This window comes from Sceloporus undulatus, chromosome 6, assembly GCF_019175285.1.
Source record: "Sceloporus undulatus isolate JIND9_A2432 ecotype Alabama chromosome 6, SceUnd_v1.1, whole genome shotgun sequence".
Taxonomy (NCBI): Eukaryota; Metazoa; Chordata; class Lepidosauria; order Squamata; family Phrynosomatidae; genus Sceloporus; species Sceloporus undulatus.
The window spans coordinates 168,027,219-168,052,145 of record NC_056527.1 but is presented as its reverse complement, the minus strand read 5'-3'; the positions used below and the strand labels follow the sequence as shown (position 1 = coordinate 168,052,145).

Here is a 24,927-nt window from a genome sequence, read left to right as displayed (position 1 = left end):
CTTCCTTCCTTCCTTCCTTCCTTCCTTCCTTCCTTCCTTCCTTCCTTCTCTTAAATCATTCTGAAAGTCTTCCCATGTGAACAAGGCGAACCCGCCATCATCAGAAGCACCAGCCTGGTGTTTCCGTTTTCTCTGTGATTCCAAACCAGGGGGTCCTTCCCACTACAATTTAAAGTGAACTGTGATTCGGGGTACATGACCCTCGTTCCCATTCCGATCCTCATTGGGTAAGGAAAAAAACCCCTTTCATAGTTGGAACAAAGGGCCTTTTAGAATCGATTGCCAAAATGGAGCAAAAGCGAATCAGGAAGCGATTCAAACTGCCAGTGGGAATGACCCCCAGGATCAGTGGAAAGCAGAGCCTTCTGCTTGGCATCTGATCTGATGATCCAGATTGCATCATGATGCCAGGGCATGGCTGCTCCTCCACTCTCGGCATGCCAGGCGGGGGGCTGATTGTACAGAGCCCAGACCGGAGGAATTAATTGTTTAGAGAGGCATAGAGCCCTGGCTTCTGTGATTGAGCTCCTTGGGCCCTTTAATTAATTTCTGGTGGCATCCTAATGTGCCCCGGGCACACTGTTTGGGAATTACTGCCTTGAGATGTGTCCTCTTCATCCGTGACCCCCCTGTTTGTCCTTATTCCTCCTCTGGGCCTAATATGGAACTAATCAGATGGGAGCCTTGCAAACCTTTGCCTCGAGTTTCCCTTTCTCCAGCTTGGAACGGATGCGGCGGCATGCTTGATACACATAGAGAGGCGAGCGGGGCTTATGTAATTATTAATGAGTGGATTTAGATACAAAGAGCCTTATGCACAAAGGCAAGAGTACAGCCGCAGAAGCAAAAGAGGAGAATCGCTGGAAGGACAAATAGTCTGCCAGGTGCCAGATTAACAGATAGAAGAGATAACTTTTTCAGTGATGGTTTATTTTGTGGAGGCAGTAGATGGAGGGCGAGAGGTGGAGAAACTTTTCTCTACATATTTTGCAGGATCCGTCCTTTGGTGAAACTGTGAACATACAGAACTTAGGAAAGTGACGTTTTAGACTGCAACTCTCAAAATACCCATCAGCATGGCATGCCAACATGGGGGACTGTAGTCTAGAAAGGTAATTTTGCCAAGTCCTGAGTGTTAGGCCCCCAGGCTCAGCTCTCAAGCTGAAAGACGTAATGCTGACCTGCCTTGCAGAAATGTTGTGATGGATTGTTGTTGTTGTTGTGTGTCTTCAAGGTGTTTCCAACCTATGGCAACCCTAAGGTGAACCTATCATGGGGTTTTCTTGGCAAGCTTTGTTCAGAGGAAGTTTGCCATTGCCTTCCCTTGAGGCTGAGAGAGTGTGATTTGCCCAAGGTCACCTAGTGGGTTTCATGGCCAAGCTGGGAATCGAACCTGGGAATCTCCAGAGCTGTCATCCAATGCTCAGACCACTACACCGCTGTCTTTGAGGTGTAACTATATGGGGTCTGGCCAACTTCTCCATTCCCAATCTGGGGTAAAAAAAGGGATTCTCTAATTTTGCATAAACATTCTTCCAATCCTACAGTCAAGTATGAGTGGCAGGAGGCTCCCATCTCAGTGGGATGATGAAGTTGCTACCGGTTTTACTCCACATTTTAAAAAGTTGCTATCCAGCCTGAGAGACCCTTTTATGGAGTAGGGCACAGTGCCTTGGATAACTCCTTTAAAGTTCAAGACTAATGCCCTGGGGTAGGTTCATTGTCTCATTGATATGTGGCCACCAGCAGATGTTTCAGACTGTGTGGTTATGGAGTATAGCTCTCTGGAGGTGGCTGGGTGCAGTTGCAGATCATGCGCTTGCATAGAGAAGGTTCCCAGTCGAGTCCCAATACCTTCCATTAGACAAATCTCAGCAGGGCTTTGCAGTATCTCCCTATCCCCCAGAGGCATCAATAGCGAATGCAAAGGGTATGGACTGCACCGGATGAAAGCCCAGAGGGGGTATATTGGCTGCTGGATTGGTAGGTGAAGCAGGGGGACAGAAGGGTGGCACGGTCGTTTGTTGCTGCCATCCACATCCCAGTATTAAGTGACACCAGCCCTAATGATGCCATTCTGTGTAGCTACTGTCTGTTGGAACTGAGAGTGCAAAGGGAGATGGATGCCATAGCCTCCAGTTTTCCTCTTCGCTCACAGAGTTGAGCAAGAGGTAGACAAAACCCAACAAGACCGTCAAACTTTCCTGACAGACAGGCACTTTAAGCCTCTTGTGGCGGAAAGCAGCACAGAGCCTCTCAATGCCTTAAAAAACGAGTCAATTTACGGTTTTATAAGCTAGCAGCTAAGTTCAGGAGTAGACTCTTGCTTACAGCTTGGAAAGAAATTTGTTCCTGATGAGTAAAACTGTGCAGGTTGCCAAGCTGGGAGCAAGACTCCATAGTGGAGGTAGCCTTCAGCCTACAAAAAACTTGTGCCATGCTAGTTTTTAAAAGCAAGTTTTATACCAGTTTCTGAAGGCAAGGCTGTTGCTGTCCTCACTGCTGTTACTGCAGTAGATTTAACACAGCTGTCTGAACCACATGGGATGCAAAGAAGGGGCGTGCATTGTTGCTCACTTGTAGACCTTTGGCATAGCTACGTTCATTTCTTTGGGGCAAGATCAACAGCAGGGTTGTCTTGTCATTTGGAACCAGGATACCTGATCTGGAAAGGTCCATGATTTTCCTTTTCAACACCAAAATCTAGACCCCTGAGAGGCCCCCGCAACCTGCGATAAATAGGACATCATCCCTCTGCACTCCAGGAATCAGTTCTTTCCATTGGTATTCCAAAGACAAGGGATGGTTATGACTCGGTGTCATGCTGAGAAGACGGAAGAGACTGGCAGAGTGTTTAGTGTCGGATCCGCCGCATCCGTCGAAGCCTGTCGCTGCTAATTTCAGTGGAACCTATCTCAAGGTTTTGATGCATTGAGGGTTTTTTTGGTAAAAAGTTGGAGGGGAGGAGGAAGAGAGAGAGAACGCAGAAGGGGAAATAATTATAGCTGTACGATGATCTATCCGTCTCCCTGCGGAGTTCCCACCACCAACACCACCTTTCTCTGACTCCTTTTCAAACAAGAGGAAAGGAGGCTACATCCTGTAATTTCTCCTGTCCTTACATCCCTGAAAAATAATTAGACTCAGTTCAGCAGCAGGGCTCACCCTCCCAAAGACCCAGCTACAGTCAAGGGGATACAAGAAGTAAACCTGATGCAAGTCTCGCTCTCATTTAGTCTGTTTTTTCCTCCTTTCTCTTTCTTTGGAGATGTCTGGTTGTGTCTCTAGACACAAACAATGGAAAAGGGGGATGAAGGTTGGCGAATGCTGGAGCGAAGCAGCAAGGGCAAACACAGGGATGGATTCTTTCTCCAAAAGTGCAAAAACCTTGGGAGGGAGGTTGACACAGTTCAAAACCAAGCATCTCCTATGTGTGCAAGGCACACCAAGGACCGGTTGTTAATCCTTCTGGACAAGAGCGCACAGTTTTCTGTGTAAAAACGGTCAAGATGGGCATGGGCAGCAGTTTTGTCTCCTGCAGGAAAAACAACAGATAGGCTAGAATCCTCTCTGTGTTTTACATAGGGACATGTTCCTCCTTGGAAGCAGCCTCACAATTAACATGCACTTTCAGTTCCAGATTAATTTATATAGCTTTGAGTCCCCCTTATCCAAAATGCTTGGGACCAAAAGCATTTTGGATTTTGGGGGGAATTTTGGAATACCTATATTTGCATCAACAACCATAATGAAAAATCTGAGTTTATCACTCTGGGGCTAATTTTGGCATTAAAGTGCATTTAAAGCATCCCACAAATAAAGCAAAAATGGCGATTAATGGCGCAAATGATTATCACACACAATTGCACAAATAAAATGATATTGGAAATGTATTGCCACTGAAATCCCAAAAGTAAAAAGATGCGCGTTAATGCTTCTATGTGACTACTTTAATGGCAGGTTTTGTGCAACGTTGTGTCCAGGATATTCATGGGATAAACTCCTGATCTCTTTCGTGTGGTACATTCCATCTTGAGATCCAAGTCTAAACCCAGTATTCATTTACATTTCACATATACTTTAGACACATAGCCAGAAGGTAATTTTGTACACCTTTTAAAAATATTTTTTTGTGCATGAAACGAAGTTTGTGTACACTGAACTGTCGGAAAGCAAAGGCGTCACAATCTCAGTCACCCAGATGGACAATTTTGGAGAGTTTGGGGAATTCCAGATAAGGGATACGCAAGCTGTGGGACGCATACTTACATAGCATTTTTGCTTCAGACAAAGCTGCTCAGATTTATGAGGAAGGAGAGAAGAAAGTTGTGCTTCCTCTTGGAAGGTCATCCTCCATTTTTAAAAAATCCAGATCGTGGAGTAATGTACGGAGTTTGAATTGCCTGGATAAAAAATTATGCGCCAATCACCTTGTGAAATAGATGCAATAAAAGCTGGCCTTTAGCACATGAAAGGTAAACATGGACACTATGAACCTGAAAACATCTGAAAGTGTTCCTGGCGTATTATCTCTTTGCAGACATTTTGAATATAAACCTCATTAAAAGGTGTGGAATTGCTGTTGTCTTCTGGGTGCAATTAGGCCTTTCCACCACTCTTCTCTGTTGCATTAGGACAATATCCCCATCAGGAATCATTTCCCCTTTATTTAGCCCTGTGCGGATTCTGCTCATTACTCTTCCATTAGAAGTGACATTTCTCCCACGAAAAAGAGAGATGGATTTTAATACTTCTACCTTTTTTTTTCCAGAGGAAGGAGTTGGTGTCACTCTCTCCAAACCCCAAGACAAGAAATAATGTTCCTTAATTGTCTCCATTTATAAATAGCTCATCTTACAATAAAAGAATCCGAGTCCAAATATTGCTGTCGGAAAAATGGGAAATGGGACATGACAGCCGTTCCTTTAATCTCGCCGCGAATTTAATTCCAGGAGCCTGGCTTTGGCAGTATTCAACACTGTGGTGTAATCTGCCATCAGGTCAAACATGGGAACCGCACAAGTCATGTGCCAGTGTGCCAGTGCGCCAGTGCAAATGCTGCTAAACGGACTCTCTCACAAGGTCAGGATCCACATTGCAATTGAAACACAGGAAGGTGCTGTTCTTAAAGGTCTTCCAGCACCAGAGCAGGCCCTTCCATTAGATCTGGGTGTGGATCATGTGCCCCTCACCACCACCCAAATGTTGTTCAATTCCCAGCATCCCTCACTATTGGCTATGGTTATTGGCTAGTTATTGCTGCCAAGAGTTGCATCTATGGGACCATACAGCTCTCGCATTCATATTAGGTCAAATGAGTATGCCAAGGGATCTTGTAGCATCTTTGCTTTCAATCTCTGGCCTTGTTCAGTGGTCCTTGAAGGAAGATTGGAAAAAGGAACAACTGAATTGGAACATACCCACATATTCCAGTCCATCAGCAATGGGTTGAACTGAAACTATGGCTTTCTTGACACACTGTTGCAACACTGTTTAACACCTTTGCCTCATTTATCTCATCTCCTTTTTGGTCCCCGTTCTGCACAGACCACCTTCCAAAAGTCCATGATAAAACATCATTCAAGGCTCCTCTTCTCTTTGCCATTTGCACACTGCCCAATCTCATGTTACAATGTTGCTAACACTAGCACCATCACTACCACCCTGTCTGAAATTTGTGTTTATTTTTGGGCTTGTAAAATGGATACCAAAGAGGGATGGTTCTTCTGTTCTCCTAGAGTGCAATAATATATATCTGCACTGTAAATGCGTTCTGTGATTACTGTTCTGTTGATTTAATCATCCTCCAAAACAAGATGACTAGGATGAAAAAATCCCACCAAGGTGGTATGTTGCTTTTGGTGTCACTTTTGGAATCCTAATGAACTTATCAGAAAGGAGGGAATGACTTGAAAGGAGTTTTATCCGTGGCTGTGCGTTTAATCCAGCCTTTGGCTGAGTTACGGTCTTGCACCATCAGCGCCTGCATTTATCCTTTTATCCGATAGAAACATGCGCCTAGCTGATAAAGAACTCCCAGATGTTGTAGGGATTGCTTAAATGAACTTGGTATCAGATCTCATTGCATTCGGAAACAGCAGTAAGTCGCCAGGTCTCTCAGTTTGCTGTTTATAAGTTTAAACCAAATCTGCACAACTTGTGACCTGCTGAGTCAGGTGCCATCCTTTGCCATTTTGCCATAGGGGTGGCTTGCCAGCTTCGGATGCCACTCTTGTTTTTACAATCCTAGGAAGGCATCATAGAATTACTAGAAGGTTACCACTTTCCAAGGAAAAAAGTAACAAAAGGGTGTTTTTGTTGTTGCACACCTTCATGTTATTTCCAAGATATGGCGACCCTAAGACAAATTGATCGCAGGTTTTATATCAGGTATATCAAAATGTAAAGGATATTAATTGTGACAATAGAACTAAATCTGAAATATTGTTGTTCATGATGCTTTGTTATTCCCACATGAATCTTCCTATAAACCTCCATTGGCAGTTTGATCATTACAGCCTCTGTACCTGATTCCTAATTTGTTCCTAGTTTATTACTGACTTAACATGGGAGAAGCAAACCAGAATGATTTCCTTATAGTACAGCTTCCCTTATCTAGAATTCCAAAATCCAAAGTATTCTTAAAACCAGACAGTGGAAAACATCCTATGGATAGAAACCACAGTTGGCCCAATTCCCCCTTCTGTGCAACTGTTAAGGATTTAGATACCAAATCTTGCATGCCAGCACTGTTTCCAAAAGAACTCCTATTTCTAGAATCTTGCCTAGCAAGACTACACCATTGAGTAGCCTTTCGGACTATTGTAGATTTGCAGGATTGGGTTTTGGTTCCTTTTAATTCACTTGTTGACAAGAGAAAGAGTAGATGCCCTTATTTAAATGTCACTAATTAAAGGAATACCAGACTCTGCATTTCTTAAATCTCCTGCAAATACTCTACTACTTATACGCACGCGCGCCCTGAACTTTAGTAGATTCAAATGTTGGAATAAATGGCAAAGGATTGTCTTGGGAGCCATTTCATGCCCACATTTGCATTTTCTGCATCTCTGCATGTTTGCAGAGCATACACATTTCTGAGGATGCAGACAGAGAATCCAGGATATGGGATCAACTCTTATGCTAAGTACCCTGCAAAGTAAAGGTCCAGTTATGACTTAATCATGGATCAATCATTATCTAACCGAAATTGCTCCATAGAAATGTGGGGATGTAAGAACAGGATCTCTGGGGGTTAAGAGAGGCCTCTCTTACACACTTCCAGCAGAATTGACTCAAGTTCTGGGCATCACAATTCAAAAAGGATGCTGAGAAGCTGGAGTGTGTCCAGAGGAGCAACCAAAATGGTGAAAGGTCTGGAAACCATGAAGCCCTGTGAGGAGACACATGGGGAGCTGGGTATGTTTAGTATGGAGAAAAGAAGGTTAAGAGGTGATATGATAGCCCTGTTTAAATGTTTGAAGGGATCTCATATTGAGGAAGGAACAAGCTTGTTTTCTGCTGCTCCAAAGAATAAGAGACAGCACAATGGATGCAAGCAATAGGAAAAGAGATTCCACCTAAAAACTAGGAAGAACTTACTGATGGTCAGAGCTGTTTGATGTTGGAAGATGCTACCTTGGAGTACGATGGAGTCTCCTTCTTTAGAGGTCTTCAAACAGAAGCTGGATAGTCATCTGTTGAGGTTGTTTGGATTGTGTGTTCCTGCATGGCAGAAAGGACTTAGACTGGATGGCCCTTGAGGTCTCTTCCAAGACCTGTGGAAGGGACCCCCCAAACCCAACAGGCATGAGATCAGGTCAGCTCTTGGTTGCTTCTCAAATCCATTTCACTGTTGGGTCCTGAGTTCCAAAGCAAAATATGTCACTGTAGTTGTTCAGATGGGCTTTGGCGTCTGTTGGGCAACCCAGAGATTAATCTATCTGCCTCCATTCCCCAGGCATCCATTGCGATAGCGTCTGCACCCAGGGACGCTGGGGACCCAACTGCTCCATTGCCTGTAACTGCGAGAATGGCGGGTACTGCTCCCCAGAGGATGGGACCTGCGAATGCGCGCCCGGCTACCGTGGACCCATGTGCCAAAGAAGTAAGAATCTGGGTGCCCACTTTTTTGTCAGCTGTTCCTCTAGTCACAGCCATGAGAGAAGGGGTTCGTACATTTCTTGCTCCAAACCGCCTAGTTCTCTCATCTGGAAACCACCAAGCTTTATGTCTTAGCGGGAGCTAGGTATGTTTAGTTTGGAGGAGTTTAAGCAGGAAGATGGCATCCATGCTTAAATATTTGAAGGTGTGTCCTATTGAGGATGGAGCAAGCTTGTTTTCTGCTGCTCCTGAGAATAGGATGCAATGAATGCAAATGACAGGAAAAGAGATTCCAGCTTAACATTAGGAAGAACTTCCTGACTGTAAGAGCTGTTCAACAGTGGAAGACGCTTCCTTGGAGTCTCCTTCTTTGGAGGTGTTTAAACAGAGGCTAGATGGCCCTCTGTCAGGGATGCTTTAGTTGTGAGTTCCTGCATGGCAGAATGGGGTTGGACTGGATGGCCCTTTTGGGGGTCTCTTCCAATTCTGTGATTCTGTGACCAGACAGGTTTTTCTGTGATTCCAGCCCTGCATTTCCAAAGGTGATACAACTCTTTCTGACCTTTCCCGTGGTCGGTTCTTTTTGAAAAGACCTCTTTAACACAGCAAGTCACTTGGCCGTGGAACAAAACAGCCCATTTCCCACTTGATTTCCACAAGTCCCGCTTCCTGCAGCCGCACGCCCCTCTTCTATCCAAAAGAATTTGTAACTGCTATTCTCCCCCCCCCCTTTTTTTTTCTTTTTTAACTTAAAAGCAAGGCTGCGACCCCCTGCTGCCGCAAATGGCCTTTGAGAGTTTCCATTATAAGTCTGTTCCCTGGCGCTTGCTAAGTGTTCATAGACCAGCTCTACAAACCTGGAGTAAGATTCTCCAAGAGTAAGGGAGACAAGGGAGGCATCCTTGGTTTTTCCCCTTCATCTGTTTGTTTCCAATTGGACTTAAAGAAATGGAAACTTTTCCAATGTGAGAAGAGAGGAGCAGCTTAGTTCTGTCATCAGCTGCTGGGATGCAGATCAGAGGAGCCTTCAAATTCCTCCATAATGCCATTTTCCATGCAATTGCAATCTTGTGTCGCCTCTGACACCGAGGGAGGTTTTGCGCGCCTCCTCCTCCTCCATCGGAGCAGGGACATAATTATGCCATGCATTTGCCTTTTAAGAGTTGCTTGTCATCAGCCTTGTCCCTGAACTGAACTTTTATCCTGGCTCATTGTGAAGATTGACAGCGTTTTTGTTTCGGGGGATACATCTGTATCTCGGGCACAAGGTCAGTGAGCCTCCCCTGGAAGGGTCTCTAGCATATTGTGCACAATTGTAGAATGGGAGAATGCAGAGAAATGGCTGTATTCATCTGGAATACTAGGGATCTTGCAACACCTTTGAGACTAACCGTGCAAAAGAAACTGTAGCATCAGCTTCCGTAGACTGGGTCTACTTCCCCTGATGCATGCAATGAACTGGTGCCCAGTACTATACCTGCAGGTTTTGCATTTCTGTTGCTGTTCATACAGTCTGATTATAAAGGTCCTTTACAAAGTTACATAAACAAATACATAAAATACATAAATTATTATGTTCAGAATTAGTTGCCATAACAGTTTCAAGAAGCAGTATGGTCTGCTGCCACACTGCTGCAATAATGCAGTTTGTTAATGCTTTAACTGCCATGGCTCCATCTTATGGGATCCTATGGAATCACCGGAGCTCTCTGACAGGGAAGGCTAACTATCTCACAAAACTACATATCCCATAATTGCGTATCAGTGAGCCGTGGCAGTTGAAGTGGCATCAAACTGCATTAATTCTGCAATGTAGATGTAGCCACGGATTAGTGGCCATGAACTTAGTTGGTATACTTGGGCAAGTCATTTTTTCCTGGACTATTGCCTCCCTTTTTTGATCTGCTGTGAGTAGAAAGAGTGTAAAGTTCTTGCATTGCAGGAAATGCACATTGTAGAAACAAGGTTGTGGGCTAGCAACTTGTCTGAGTTTTCTCTCCTGTATTTATTTGTTTGTTTGTTTGTTTGTTTCAGTTTGTCCTCCGGGTTTCTATGGGCATCACTGCAGCCAGCCATGCCCACAGTGCATTCACAGCACAGTCCCTTGCCATCACATCACAGGACATTGCAGTTGCCTCCCGGGGTTTTTTGGTCCGCTCTGCAACCAAGGTAGGAAGACTCTCAATGGTTCTCATTGGTACCATGTGTTTGGGAACAATTGCTCCAAGGCATTGAAATGTATCTATAGGCCCATGGCAAGGTTACTATCATTATTAAAAAAATAAACATCCCGTAAAGGGTTTGAGGTCCAAGATAGCAAGTGGGAAAATCTGTTTTCCTTCATAGCCAGAAATGCATATGAGCACTTGCGCCATTTTTGTTTTGTAAATAAGCGGCATGCTAATAATATGCATAAATGGGAGAGATGTATAGCTTGGGATTCAAGCATGTGTAAATTAAATGCGACAGGTAATGTAGAGTCACCTGGCTGTTCAGGTCTCGCTTTTCATTGCTGTCAGTTCTAGCCCGTCCTAAACACACCGTGGCACTTGTGAGTTCTTAATAAATGGAAGAAGTATGTGCTGATGCCAATGTGCCAATCACAAATCTTTCTAGAAATGACGTCTGGAAACCAATTTGTTTGTGAACCAAGAGGCTGCAGAGGAGTGATGCAAAAGAAGCCTGGCTTTGCAGGCAGAAAGCCCTGGGATTGTAACCCTTCTCTTTAAGGATCTCAGGCTGCAGGGTTGCAAATGCCCACCAAAAAGGGCTTTTGGGGTTGGAATAGGCAATACTGTACCAACTCAGAACATAGATAAGAAGACAATATCTTCTCCCTGTATATTTTGGGTTACCGCTGCACTGCAGAAATAATGCAGTTTGACACTGCTTTAACTGCCATAGCTCCATTCCATGGAATCCTGGGATTTGTAGCTCTCTGACAGCAAAGGCTAAATATCTCACAAAATAGCAAATCCCAGGATTCGATAGCATTGAGCCGTGGCATTTAAAGCTGTGTCAAACTGCATTTTGCAGATGCTGCCTTTCTGTTTTAATGCCCATTTTATATGTTTTTAATAGTCCTGTTTTTTTTTTAATATTAATCCATTTTGTGTCCCAATTGTGGGGGGAAAGCAACAACAACAACAACAATAATACTAATAATAATATGATGCATGCTCCAGAGTGCCTATTCCCATCTTCTCATTTAGTGCAATGAAAATGACCTGCTCAGTCTGGATCATGCATTTTCCCCCTTCTTTTTCCATAATTTGGACGAAAGGAGGCTGGAAGCTTCTGTTTTGGACGGTGTGCAATTTAGCATCTTGTCTAAAACCCTAAACTCTTAGTTCATCTTGAGCTGAAGTTGGCTGGCTTCCACTTGTTACAGAGGAGATGGAGCACAGTTTGCCCAGGTTTGCAAGATGCAGCAAGCAATGCTTAATCCAAAACAGACTCCAAACTCTTTCATCATAGCAAGAGCCAAGGGGGAATGGGAAAGTGTAACCCCTGGAATAGTCTAAATTGATGGGTTCGTTTCATCGGAAACTGGGGTCTGCGCTTAAGGGGAATTCCTCTTCTTTGGATCTCATTCTTTCATTGCAAGGCAGACAGATGGACAGACTTCATCCTCTTTTGCAATGATTTCCTAGTTGTCACATTACAAATTAGCAGGCGGCACTTAGGCAAAACCATTCGGCATAGATTAGACAGAAACATAATGTTTTCTTTTTCCTCCTTGCTGCTCACCTTATCAAGATGTATCCCAATTTATAGGAGACCCAGCACTTCACTTTCCCCCTTTCAATGAAATGGGCCACTTTCGGTGCAGAAACCCAGTTCAGTTTTTCAAAGTCTGGAGCCGGACTAATTATCTCATTGAGCTCAATCCTGTTTTCTTGCATTCAATCTGTTGAGTGTCCCTTGCTTTCCCTTTGAAATGTTGATCTGCCCAGCCGAATTGCCATAAAATATTCATGTTCTAATTAAATGCAGACGGTGTTGCAATTTGTCATAATGTGCCAACATATGATATGATATATGAGAGATATATATTCTTATAAAAATATAAAAAAGAGGATGAAGAGATTTAATATTTTGCTTTAGACTAATGTGATCCAAATGTTGTTTTTTAAACTGCAATTATGATAATACTGTACTTTCTTTCTTTTGCTCCCTGTTGTTGAGACTCTAGTAATAAGCAGCAAGCATCCATTTTAACAGCTCTAAAAGTTTAGCGTTGGCCTTTAGCTGGCCTGCTCCCACTCAAATGGACTCCACTACTTTGCCTATTCTTTTAAGGCACTGGTTTTCAACATTTGTACATCCAGATGTTTTGGACTTCAGCTCCCAGAAGTCCCAGCTAATACAATCAATTGTGAGGAATTCTGGGAGTTGAAGTCCCAAACATATGGAAGCCAAAAGGCTGAGAACCGCTATCCTAAGGATTGAGAAGAGGGTGAGAAGAGGAACTGTAGGCCTGATTCCCACTGCCTTTTAAACCAGATCGCAAATCGGTTTGAACCAATTCAAATGACCCTGGTTCCCACTTGAATCGATTGAGGGGGGGCATGCGCTAGACCCATTTAACCCACATCTTTTTGATGCCGATTTTTTCTGCGTCTTTTTGGATAAATCCATTCCGCGCAAATGTGAACCAGATGCGGATCGCAATCAATTTAAATTTGCCCTTCGACCGGCTGGAGCAGGTCCATTTTGAATCAATTCATTCGTTATTTTACAGGGAAAATGCTATCAGGGCAAATGTAGTGTGAACCACACTCCGCTCTCGAATCGATCCGTCGATTTGGATCGCACACCGATTTATTTGTAAGTGGGAATGAGGCCTATATTTCAGAGGAAGGAGCTGGCAAAACCACATTTGAGGATTCCTTGTCTAAGAAAACTCTATATAATTAATGGGGTTGCCATAAATCAACAGACAACTTGAAGGCACATAACACACACAATAAGTCCTAAATCCCTGAAGGCACCAGATCCTATCTGATCTTGGAAACTAAGCATCCCTGGTTAGTACTTTGATGGGAAGCCACCCATGAATCCCAGGAGCTGTAGGCTCAGTTTCAGAGGAAGGAATCAGCAAAACCACCTCTGAGCATTGCTTGCCTAAGAAAACCCTATAAAACTCATGGGGCCACCATAAGAACAGGAGGTTTGAAGGCACATACACACACAATATAACACAGGACCTAAATCTCCTGAAGGCACCAGATCCCATCTGATCTTGGAAGCTAAGGATGGTCATCCCTGGTTAGTATTTGGTTGGGAAGCCACCAGTGAATCCTAGGTATATTTCAGAGGAAGGAACCAACAAAACCACCGCTGAGCATTCCTTGCTGGAGAAAACCTTATGAAATTCATGGGATCACCATAAGTCAACAGGTGACTTGAAGGCAAAGACACATATTTTAATGGATTCTTATCGATCCAAGGATGAAGGATGCATCCCAATGAAGTGATGTCTTTTCCCGAGAACCGAATTGTGTTTTGTAACGTTGCAGAGATGTTGGCGCAATGGTGCCCATCCATAAGGGAAGACAGGTGTCATCAAACACCTACCCCATCCCAAATACACACCTTTCCATTTGCTATATTTTTGTTTCATTTCAGTTGAGAAGCTGTTTGGTTTAGCATTTAGCTTCAAAGTCAACGTTATCTACTCTGGGAGAGATAAGTGCATTGCAAGGCTGTATATGCGATTGTCTGCCAACCTGTTTGCGCCATCCCTGTCATTGACTCAGAGCAAATGATTCCCGGCTCCAGATTTCATTCTAGGATTGAATCGTTCGGGGAATAGATTGAGGTCATCTCCCGCGAATGTGCGCCGGAAACCGTGAATTGTCAAAATGTTACCATAACAAAACAATGCATAGAGGACGCATAATCACTTCTTGTAAAAAAATTGCTATCTATTTACAAGTGATATGAGTCTGCCTGTGTTTCTGTTGCTTTCTTTGTGGTCTATGCATCGTCCGTATTGGGGGAAGGTCTGCCGGTGGGGTGAAAAAGACGCCAGTTTTTCTCAGGGAGAGAAGCCAGCAGCCATTACAATTCCTGCAATTTAACCATGTCTTCACAGTGGTTTAGAAAACATCAGAACTTGGAATTTATATATTTTTATTTTTAACATCTATACCCAGAATCCCCTACTCAAGCTGGCTGGGGGGGGGGGGATTCTGATGGCTGTCGTCCCCAAAAGTAACTTTTCTAGGTTCTGCTCCAGAATGCACATCCCCATTTTCAAGGGAAAGCAATTCCAAGCAATGATAATGGGGCCTGAGTGAGAATCATGATACCAAGGCTGCATCTGCACTGCAAAATTAATGCAGCTTGACACCGCTTTGGCCTCGTTCCCACTTACAAATAAATTGGTTTGTGATCTGAATCGATGGATCAATTCAACAGCAAAGCGTGGTTCCCACAACATTTTCCCTGATCTCATGTTTTCCCTGTAAAATAACCCACTTGTGGTTCACATTCACAAACGGATCGATTCAAAATGGACCCACTCCAGCCGGCTGAAGGGCCAATTTAAATAGATTCTGATCCGCATCTGGTTCACACTTGCACAGAATCGATTTGTCCAAAAAACATCAGCATCAAAAAGACACGGGTTAAATGGATCTAGCGCATGGCCCCCCCTCTCCAGATTGCTTCAGCGAATCGATTCAAGTGGGAACCAGGGTCATTTGAACTGGTTCAAACCGATTTGCGATCCGGTTTAAAGGTAGTGGGAATAAGGCCCCAGACAGCAGAGGTAGATATAACACAAGAAGCACATCTAGAGCTTCCGTGGGGAAATAGGCTGATCTTTGCCTTCCGTGGTCTGATCTTTGCTATCGTTCCAGTGGCCAAGGCATGAGACTCAGCAACACCAGGAAACCTTGATCTTTTTTGTGCCTTTGTGTTTCTACAGTGTGCCCAAGCGGAAGATATGGGAAGGACTGCACAGAAACATGTTTGTGTACGAACAATGGAACCTGCAATCCGATTGATGGATCTTGCCAGTGTTTCCCCGGCTGGATAGGCAAAGACTGCTCCCAAAGTAAGGCGAAAGCTCTCTTGCCCCTCTTTTCCAGGCTCAGATATCTGTTTTCTGTTAATGTTAAAAGGCTGGTCTGTTTATGGCTGCAGAAATAATCCAGGTTGACACCACTTTAACTTCCAGGGCTCAATGCTATGGGCTTCTGGGGTTTTGTGTGACGTTTAGTTTTGTGTGATGATAGTTTTGTGTGACATTTACCCTTCCCTGCCAGAGAGCTCTGGTACCACAATGAACTACAATTCCCAGAGTTCCATAGCTACACTAGGCTTGGTCCACAAACCAAATTCTGCTTGGTATCCTTATCTTGGTATCCTTATCCTTATCCAAAAACAGAAGCACTCATTCTGATCATGAAAGGCAGGCCTCTTGATAATATTTTTCCCCAACACTTTCTTGAAGAAATCATTAAGCCATTGACAGTCCTGTGTTGCAAGGTCCATATGGCTGAGAAATCAGAGAGATGAGATATTCCTATTACAGGTAATTTACTTGTTAAAAGTCGGAGCGTTTTTTTGGAAGGACGGGTGGAGAAATTGCTTAGGTAGGAGATTGACATTTACGGATCCAAAAACTGGCATTTCCCAAACAGTCCTTTAATTGGAGGCAGATTGTCCCTGGGAAAGCCCCAGCCTTTCATTCAGAACTGTTGCTTCATATTCAGGAGGCAGCAAAGGCATTAGACAGGCATTCACAGTAAAATATATTAAACCTCCGGTGATAAAGTAGGGATCGGATAAAAACAGACAGCTGTAATTTTGCTTTTATTGTGCCTCTTCCTGGGGCTGAATATGGCTGTCGCTCAAGACGAGAATAAGGACGGCTGTCAATTTTGGGGACTGTTCATTATATTTAGAGAGTAATTGGGAAATGACTGTTCGTTTCTATTTAGCATTGGCCAGTGATGAATTTGGGGGATTTCTTCAGAAGCAATGGTGACGGTTCAAAATGTCTCAACAAACACTGGTCCCTGACATGACACTTCTGTCCTCCCCAATATTTCCAGAAGGATTTTGCTCCCCAGAGCTTGGGAAATTTACTTTTTTTGGATTGGAGCCCCCATAATCCCCCCAGCCAGTGTGGGCCCATGCAACTGCAGTCCAAAAAAGGACATTTTTCAAGCTGTCCCATTATCCACATCAAGTACAAGACATCCTTATGCATGCTCAATGCTTCCCATTCAGTTCTGTGGTGGCTACAAATCAACCAGGTGCATTGGTGAACCTCTTCCAATGTGGAATATGGAAGAACAGTTACATTCTCTCCTCCTTTTTTCTTTCTCTATTTCTCTCTCTCTCCGCAGCTTGTCCAGTTGGCTTCTGGGGTGCGGATTGTTTCCACTCTTGCAGCTGTCACAATGGCGCAACATGCAGCCCTCATGACGGCGAATGCAGATGCACCCCTGGCTGGACCGGTCCCTACTGCACACAGCGTAAGTTTTGGGGGCTTAGTTTCCAACAACGTGGCAATGAGTCTCCAGAAAGGATGCACTGTCCTCTTGTGTTAATGTTTAGCATTGCAACACTTCAAATGCTTGTGAATATAGTCGACCCTCAGTATCCACCAATTCTTTATCCATGGATTCAAGCATCTACAGCTTGCAAATAGTCTGAAAAAGCATAAATTTGAAATAGCAACGCTTGATTTTGCCATTTTATATAAGGGGCACCATTTAATGGGAGTGGAGCATCCACAGATTTTGTACCCACATAGGATCCTGGAAGCAAACCCCCGTGGATAACAAGGGCCCACTGTGCCCTTTTCCTGAAGATGCCAGCCACAGATGCTGGCGAAACATCAGGAATAAACTCATCTAGAACATGGCCACAGAGCCTGAAAACCCCACAAAAATCCCACTATATTGCTTGTTTGGCCTTAGTCTCCTTCTTTGGAGGTTTTTAAGCCGATGCTGGATGGCCATCTGATGGAAATGATTAGAGTATATATTCCTGCACGGCATGTTGGCGTTAGATTGGATGGCCCTTGCATTCTCTACCAGCTGTATAATTCTATGATTCAATGTTTTAAATTTAAATATATATAAATAAAAAGAATATATGAAGTTCTCCTCCTTGCTTTAACATAAAAACAACGCTGAGTGATTGGCTCAGAGTCACCCAGTGAGCTTCATCTCTCACTGGATATTTATGCCAGATCCTCACTTTCAGTTTTCCTCTGTCTTTCTATAATTCCTGCCCTCCCAGGATGCCCACCTGCCTTCTATGGGAAAAACTGTGCCAACGTCTGCCAGTGCCAGAATGGGGCGGACTGCGACCACATTACGGGGCAATGCACATGCAGAACTGGGTTTACTGGGAAACAGTGTGAGCAAAGTAAGTTGCTAAAGACGGTGCCCCAGGCTTCCTAGGGGAACCGACCAATTTCCCGCTTTCCTTTGCTGTGTCCATTGATGATAAAGAGGTTTTTCCAGGTTCCCTTCTAAGACCTTTTGTGAATCTCTATTCAGCTCTCAGGCTGAAAGAGGTCTTTCTTCTGCCAGCGGAAGCGCTCCAATAGATCCTGACTTTTGAAGCTGGTCTTTGCAAGGGAGGGAAAGAGCGCACCTTCTTTGGTGCTGACTTTGGAGACATTGCCAGTCTGCACCCATGCTTTCTTGTAGTACTAAAGAGGCCGAGTTGCACCCTGAGGAGACCCATTGATCAACACAGCATTTGCTTCTTGCACACTGCAGACAGAGCCTTCCTCCCAAAGTCACCAGACCAGTTTACAGCTTTCCTTTCTCTTTCTTATTGAACGTTGCCCAAGGATCTTACCATGAGCCGCCTGCAGATTTATTGTCCTAGACCATCATGGTAATTGAACAAATAATTTTTATTTGTCACTGGACATTCAATCATTTCTCTGCGACAGAAATGCAGGAAACCCCAATGTCATCATTCTAAAGGAGAAAAGACAACAATGCACCTTTAGCATTCAAAGTTTATTTTTGTTGCTATTTTCAGAGCTTCAGGGTTGGCTTGGCCAGATTTTCTCCCAATGACCCTGTTGTTGAATCCTCACCTGACTCTGGTTGCACAGCTTTGAGCCATTTAGTTGTTGTTGCTGTTGTTGTTGTGTGCCTCCAAGTTAGTTTTGACTTATGGCAACCCCGTCATAGGGTTTTCTTGGCAGGTTTCTCTGGAGTTTGCCATTGCCATCCTCTGAGGTTCAGAGAATGTGTCTTGCTCAAGGTTACCCAGTGGGTTTTATAGCCAAGCTGGAATTCGAACCCTGGTTTCCAGAGTTGTAGTCCAATGCTCAAGCTATTACACCATGCTGACGCTTCAGCAAAGGATTGCTAAGACAATTAAGGGACTGGGACCTGTTTTTGCTGATGGAAAGTGACAGTATCGGCAGTCTCTTGGTTCAGAAAATTAAAAATATATATATATTCCTGTGGGGAGATTGCAAATGGAGAAACAGACAAGGCTTACAAATGGCATCTCTTAGTCAGAACATAACAACAGGACTGGAGGATTTCCCCAGGGTCCTTCCATTGCTGTCTTAACTGGTCTTTTATTTCATTCAGTGCTGCCTGCCTTCCCTTCTGAAATGTGCAAAGCGCAGATTCCCTTCTAAAAGTCCTCTGTTGAGAAATTGACTGTCTTTGTCAAAGTTTCCAAGCAGTCCTTTCCAGCCACTTTTCTTTTCCCTTTGAATTGTCTGCAGAGTGTCCACCGGGAACCTTCGGTTACGGTTGCCAGCAGCTGTGCGAATGCATGAACAATGCAACCTGTGACTATGTTACAGGGACTTGTTACTGCAGCCCAGGCTTCAAGGGAATCCGCTGTGACCAAGGTGAGGCACATCCCTTCTCCCTTTTCTTTTAGAACCCAGCAGTCAAAACATTTCTTTGGGCAGCCTTCCAGAAGAGCTAAAAAAGACTTTCCCTGGGTGACCTGAATACATACCATTTACAGATGAGAGGGGATTTGTAGCTGTATATGTGTTTTCCTATGGTCTTAGGCAACCCCTGTGAAAGAATCATTTGGCCCCCAAAGGGGTCACGACCCACAGGTTGAGAACCGCTGATCTAAAGCACCCCAATCCAAAACTGAGATTTTAGATCAACCAGGGAGAGAATAATACCCTACCCTCAATGTGACATCCCTTCAGATATTTAAACATTGCTATCCTGTCCCCTCTTAACCTTCTCTTTCCCTGGCTAAACATGCCAGCTTTCATGCAGAACGCATAAGCCACACTTAGGGGCGCATAGGTCACTCAACAGGATTTTGGCTACATGTAGGCTTCCCTATTCATTTCAGTGGGCAGGATGAATAGGAAGGCTTTTTGGTGGAGCTCTTGATAGGGCCAAAGGTGGAAATTCTTTGCCCTCTGGATGGTTTTGGATGACCGCTTCCATCAGCCCTGGCCAACGTAAGTGAGGAGTGAGCTGGGATATGCCCTCCCAACATTATTGGGGACCCCTGCTGTAGAGTCCTTGAAAGGAATGGAGAAATCTTTGAAGGTGAGGATGGTCTTTGTGGGTGCCAAGCCCCACTTCAGTGAGAAAAGATTTTTGGATATGGCTACTAGGCTGCAAGGTCACTCCTCTGGGCTAATAACTGTTTCCAACCCAACGTCTATCGCATAACTGGCGCCTTTCAAAAGAGCGCATGGGAAAAGGAAGGGAGGGAAAGTGGAGCCGAGATATATAACACAAAGCCCTTTTCCAGCCGAATGGGTTCTGCCACTCAATTTAACGGTACATTGTGAATTATTTTTAACAGCGGCTCTCATGATGGAAGAATTAAACCCCTATACTAAAATTAGTCCGGCTCTTGGATCCGAGAGGCATTCAGTGGGAGCAATCATTGGAATTATTATCCTCCTGCTAATTATTATGGTTTTGCTGGCACTGTTTGTGTGGTATCGACGGAAGCAGAAGAAGGGCCATGACATGCCAAGCGTCTCGTACACTCCAGCCATGCGGATGACAAACACCGATTACTCACTCTCCGGTAAGGGGCTTTTTATGATAATGAAATGCGGGCCTCCACTCTTTCATGGGCTGGAGGGGAGGGAAAATAAATGTCCTTTCTCTGCAAAGAGTGGCTTTCCTTGCCCTTCCTTGGAAGTGCCTTTCTTTTTGCAAGTTTCGCCTGGGATGCATATTGGGGCTAGAACTGTCATCCGCCAACGGAGGAGATGAAAAGAATAGCCCCAAATATTCTGGTGAGAAGTGAGATGCTGGTCTTTTGCAAGTAGCAACAACAACATTCTGTGGTTTGGTCTGGTTGAACATGCATCTCAAGCTATCCAATGTGGGGGGACCAGAAATGATTTATTTTCCAATGTGCCAGGGACCAGTGCCATATTTGTGCCCATGATTTTCTCTTTCTTTCTTTCCTGGGATGCACCTGCACTGCAGAAATACTGCAGTTTGACACCACTTTAACTGCTGTGACTCCATCCTACAGAATCCTGGGGTTTGTAATTTTGGGAGGCACCAGCAGGGAAGGCAAAAGACTATGTAAAACTACAAATTCCAGGATTCCATAGATGGAGATACAGCGCTTAAAGTGGTGTCAAAATGCATTACTTCTATAGTGTATGGTCTCAATGGTTCACAAATGTTGGTCCTCCAGATGTTTTGGATTTCATCTTCCAAAGTTCCCGAGTGTTGGGCCAAATTGGCTAAGACTTCTGGGAGTTGAAGTCTAAAACACCTGGAGGACTAAAAGTTGGAAATCATTGGTGTAGACACTTGCCAAGGACTGGCAGCCAACATTTTAGGGACCTTAGGGAATGCTGTAGATGATATGTCCATGGAAGTCCACCATGATTCTCCATGGAAATTAAAAGGCCTGAACCCTATTGTTCAACCCCAACTAGATTTTGTCAAATAGCGAGTCAACATAGGGATTACCAAGTCAAAACAAAACCCAGGCATTTCAGGGCCAAATCTAGGGCTGACCCCTTGCGATGTTGCTTAGTGATGTTGAAAGGAGCAGCCGCTGGTGATGGCATTAAGCAGCATATTTGAAGCAGCAACCACACTTGCACAGAGTACGCCTTTCAAATAATAAACACCAGGTCTAACAAATGAAGGACATATTTGTAGGCACACTTTTCCATAGCTCACCCTTTGATTCCTCCCCTTGCCCTGAGGACTGGTGAAAATTGCAGAGGGCTTGAGATACAAGAGCTCCCTAAGATCTGGGGACCATAGTCAACATGCAAGTAAATCCCATTGGTTCCAATGGGTCTTTTCTAGTTCAGACTAATGGTAGGATTTAGGCCAAACAGTGGTAGAACTGTACTTACCTTGATACAACAATGGTGCAATTCCAACCCTTGGGCTCTTCTCACTCTTTCCTCCCTTTCCCCCTTCTCAATCCCTTCCTAGATTGGGTCTTTGGCCCCCCACTGGATACATGGACCAGTGGCTGCATTGTTTTGGTGGTTTTTCTGTGGTATGCGCAAGCATTGGCGCCACAACAAACTACACATCCCAGAATCCCTAGCATTCAGCCCTGGCAGTTAAAGTGGTGTCAAACTGGGTTATTTTGGCAGTCTGGATGCAGCCTAAGTGAAACAATTTGCTCTGCTAGTGTTTTCTTTCTCAATGCCAAATGCCGCATACGAATGAGGAGAGGGATAGACTGGGTCCATTTTGAAACTGGAAAAGTTTTACAAAGTCGAAGACTTTCATGCCCGGCGTCCATAGTTTTTTGTGGGTGTTTTAGGCTATGTGGCCATATCCTAGAAGAGTTTATTCCTGACATTTCACCTCCATCTGTGGCTGGTATCTTCAGAAAATGATGGTATGGGAATGAATGGGCTATATATGTACTGTGTGACCCCCATTAATATATATATATATATATATATATATATATACACACACACACACACACACACACACACACACATACCCCACTCACTTCCAGGCCAGCATTCTCTGAAGATGCCAAAGCCACAGATGGAAGCGAAACATCAAGGATAAACTCTTCTAGAGCATGGCCACTTAGCCTGAAAAACCCACAAAAAACCTATGGGAAAGTTTTGTTGAAAAGGTTTAAAACTTTAAGAATTGTTTCTGGTACTTGGATTTGAAGATCCACTCCAGTTTCTGCAGGGAAGGATTTTGAATTGAGAAAGCTGGAAAAGGCAGAGCTGGGAAGCTGAACGCTTTGAGCCAACAAAGGCAATGCCAGGATTGCAGTGAACTGGACAGTCGTATTCTCCTGAGATTAGAAGCCGCTGCCGCCGCCGCTGCCTTTAATGCACGCCATCCTCTTATAGACTTGGCTTGCATTCAGCCATTGCATTTCCTAATTTTCTCCAGTGTTTATTTTCTTCCTATCCTGGTATGAGCCTCCCTTTAGAGAAATTACTTTTGCTAGCCAAAGTAAATCTTTCCATAATGATTTCCCAAACAGGACTCTATATGGAAAGAGAGAACCTGAGCAAGGAGGCGAGAGACAGGTTTCTAGCTGGGCAAGGCAAGTAAAATTAACAATTCCAGCAGCTTTATTGCAAATGGGTTTCTCACCAGCTCTCAGTTCTTTCTTTAGTGGTATGCAAAGGTCACTGGGATATTAGAATGAAAACCCCCTTCTCTCTCTTCTGATGTATTGCTGCAGAAAGGTACAATGGCAGATTTCCAATTCGGATCGTTATCGTCAACTGGAAAAATCTCTCATTATGACAAGTTTTGGAGAGGAGGGAGGAAGCCTTGAATATTGCAAGAACCTTGGGATATGCAATAGCTCTCTGCATAGAGAGACATATTTCCCCTTCCTCACTTTACTATGGGGTATTTTTCAAAGATAGCCAGGGCACTTGTATTTGAAATAAGGGGACAGGTTGCCCCCATAACAGTAGAAAAAATGAAATGTAACAATGGCCTCATTCCCACTACCTTTTAAACTTGGTTTGAACCAATTCAAATGACCCTGGTTCTCACTTAAATCGCTAGACCCATTTAACCCGCATCTTTTTGGTGTTGATGTTTTCTGTGTCCTTTTGGATAAATCAAATCTGGGCAAGTGTGAACCAGATGCAGATCAGAATCGATTTAAATTTGCCCTTCGGACAGCTGGAGCGGGTCCATTTTGATTCATTTGTGAATGGGAACCACAAGTGGGTTATTTTATAGGGAGAAAATACGATCGGGGAAAATGTAGTGGGAACCCCGCTCTGCTGTCGACTTGATCCATCGATTTGGATCGCAAACAACTTTTTTGTAAGTGGGAATGAGGCCAATATAGGGTGCTTTGACAACAGTACATGTGAAAGGGATCTAGGAGTCTTAGTAGCCCACAAGCTGGATATGAGTCAACATGGTGATGCGGCAGCGAAAAGAGCCAATATGACCCCAAGCTCCATCAATAGGAGCATAGTGTCCAGATTGTGGGATGTAACATTGCCACTCTGTTCCGCTCTGGTCAGACCTTAACTGGAATCCTGTGTCCAGTTCTGGTCTCTACACTTCAAGAAAGATGTGCCAAGCTGGAGCATATCCAGAGGAGGGCAAACAAAATGGTCTGAAAACCATAAGGCCCTATGAAGAGCGGCTTAGGGAGCTGGGGATGTTTAGCCTGCAGAAGAGATGACATGATAGCCCTGTTTAAATATTTGAAGGGATGTCACATTGAGGATGGAGCAAGCTTGTTTTCTGCTGCTCCAGAGAATAAGACACAGAGAAATGGATTCAAACTGCAGGAAAAGAGATTCCGCCTTGATATCAGGAAGAAACTTCTGACATTCAGAGTTGTGTGACAGCAGAAGTCCCTAAGAAGGCATTGTTGTACATACACATACTATAAATATATTCATGTATAAATACTCATGTATTAAGTCTAGAAATTTTAGTCAAAAAATTGACCCAAAATATCTGAATCAACTTATCTACGTCAATACTCTACTTTAACACTTATATAAACAAACCATTCCCTTGGAGAAAAGCAAGAGTGTAATCTGTCCTGGAAACACTGACCTCCCTCTTACGTTTTCATCCATCCATCGTTCGGTGTGAACACAGTTATGCCTCCTGCAATTTTGTAGGTTCTTTGGCATCTTTTTCCTTTGCTTCATCCTTTGTTACATGACCCTAAGTCTTACGATCAACTTACCCACAGGTCATATCAACATCCATAACTGTGGCCCCCAAACAAGCCCTCGACTTATACATGAGATCGACTTATAGTCAAGTATAGGCAGTAATTCCATGAGTTTAATGTTACATATAGGATCTTGATGTAGATCTTGGTCAGTGTTGAAATTCTCACAGATTGAGAAAATTGTCTTTGGGTGGACTACAGCTTGGCTGAGAGATTTTGGAAGATGTAGTCTGCTAATAGATACTTTCTCAAACTCTCTTTATTCTGTCTTTATCCATCACTTTAACGGCTCTTCTCTCATACGCCAACAAGATTGAAAAAGGAAAAGACAACGGAGGGTAATAAAGGGAAGAGAACATTATCTGGACGGAGGGCTGTAAATGTTTGTTTCTTTTTGTTCTGATTGATTTCAAAAACGTTCTCTCGGCTTGATCAGATTACGAAAAGTCGTGTGCATTTTTCAAACTTTGGTGGAGGGTTGTGGAAAATCTTGTGGGTTTTTTGGTCTCACTATCGGAGATCTTTTGGTGTGACGGAGAAGAGGGCCATTTTGTTATTTTGTGCTGGTGGCACATGCTTTGCATCACTAATCTGGACTAGTAGAACTCAAGTTGTGGATCAGTAGAACTAGGATGGATAGGATAGGATAGGATAGGATAGGATAGGATAGGATAGGATAGGATAGGATAG

The 24,927-nt window shown here is 43.9% G+C and overlaps 1 protein-coding gene across 8 annotated transcripts in view; it reads left to right on the top strand.

Moving 5' to 3' along the window:
- The window catches only part of MEGF11 (multiple EGF like domains 11), a 277,220-nt gene that overhangs the window by 237,338 nt on the left and 14,955 nt on the right, over positions 1-24,927 (top strand). For 7 of the 8 annotated variants that reach the window (XR_006104620.1, XM_042474946.1, XM_042474943.1 and 4 more), the window contains 7 exons: positions 7,961-8,107; positions 10,138-10,272; positions 15,041-15,169; positions 16,470-16,598; positions 17,371-17,499; positions 18,836-18,964; positions 19,900-20,130. Coding sequence is in view for 7 of the 8 variants with exons in the window: in XM_042474946.1 (XP_042330880.1) it covers positions 7,961-8,107; positions 10,138-10,272; positions 15,041-15,169; positions 16,470-16,598; positions 17,371-17,499; positions 18,836-18,964; positions 19,900-20,130 (1,029 nt within the window). In the remaining variant the exon portion in view is untranslated. Of the gene's footprint in view, positions 1-7,960; positions 8,108-10,137; positions 10,273-15,040; positions 15,170-16,469; positions 16,599-17,370; positions 17,500-18,835; positions 18,965-19,899; positions 20,131-22,554; positions 22,970-24,927 lie in introns of those variants that run through there. The other variant, XM_042474950.1, reaches the window with a different exon arrangement.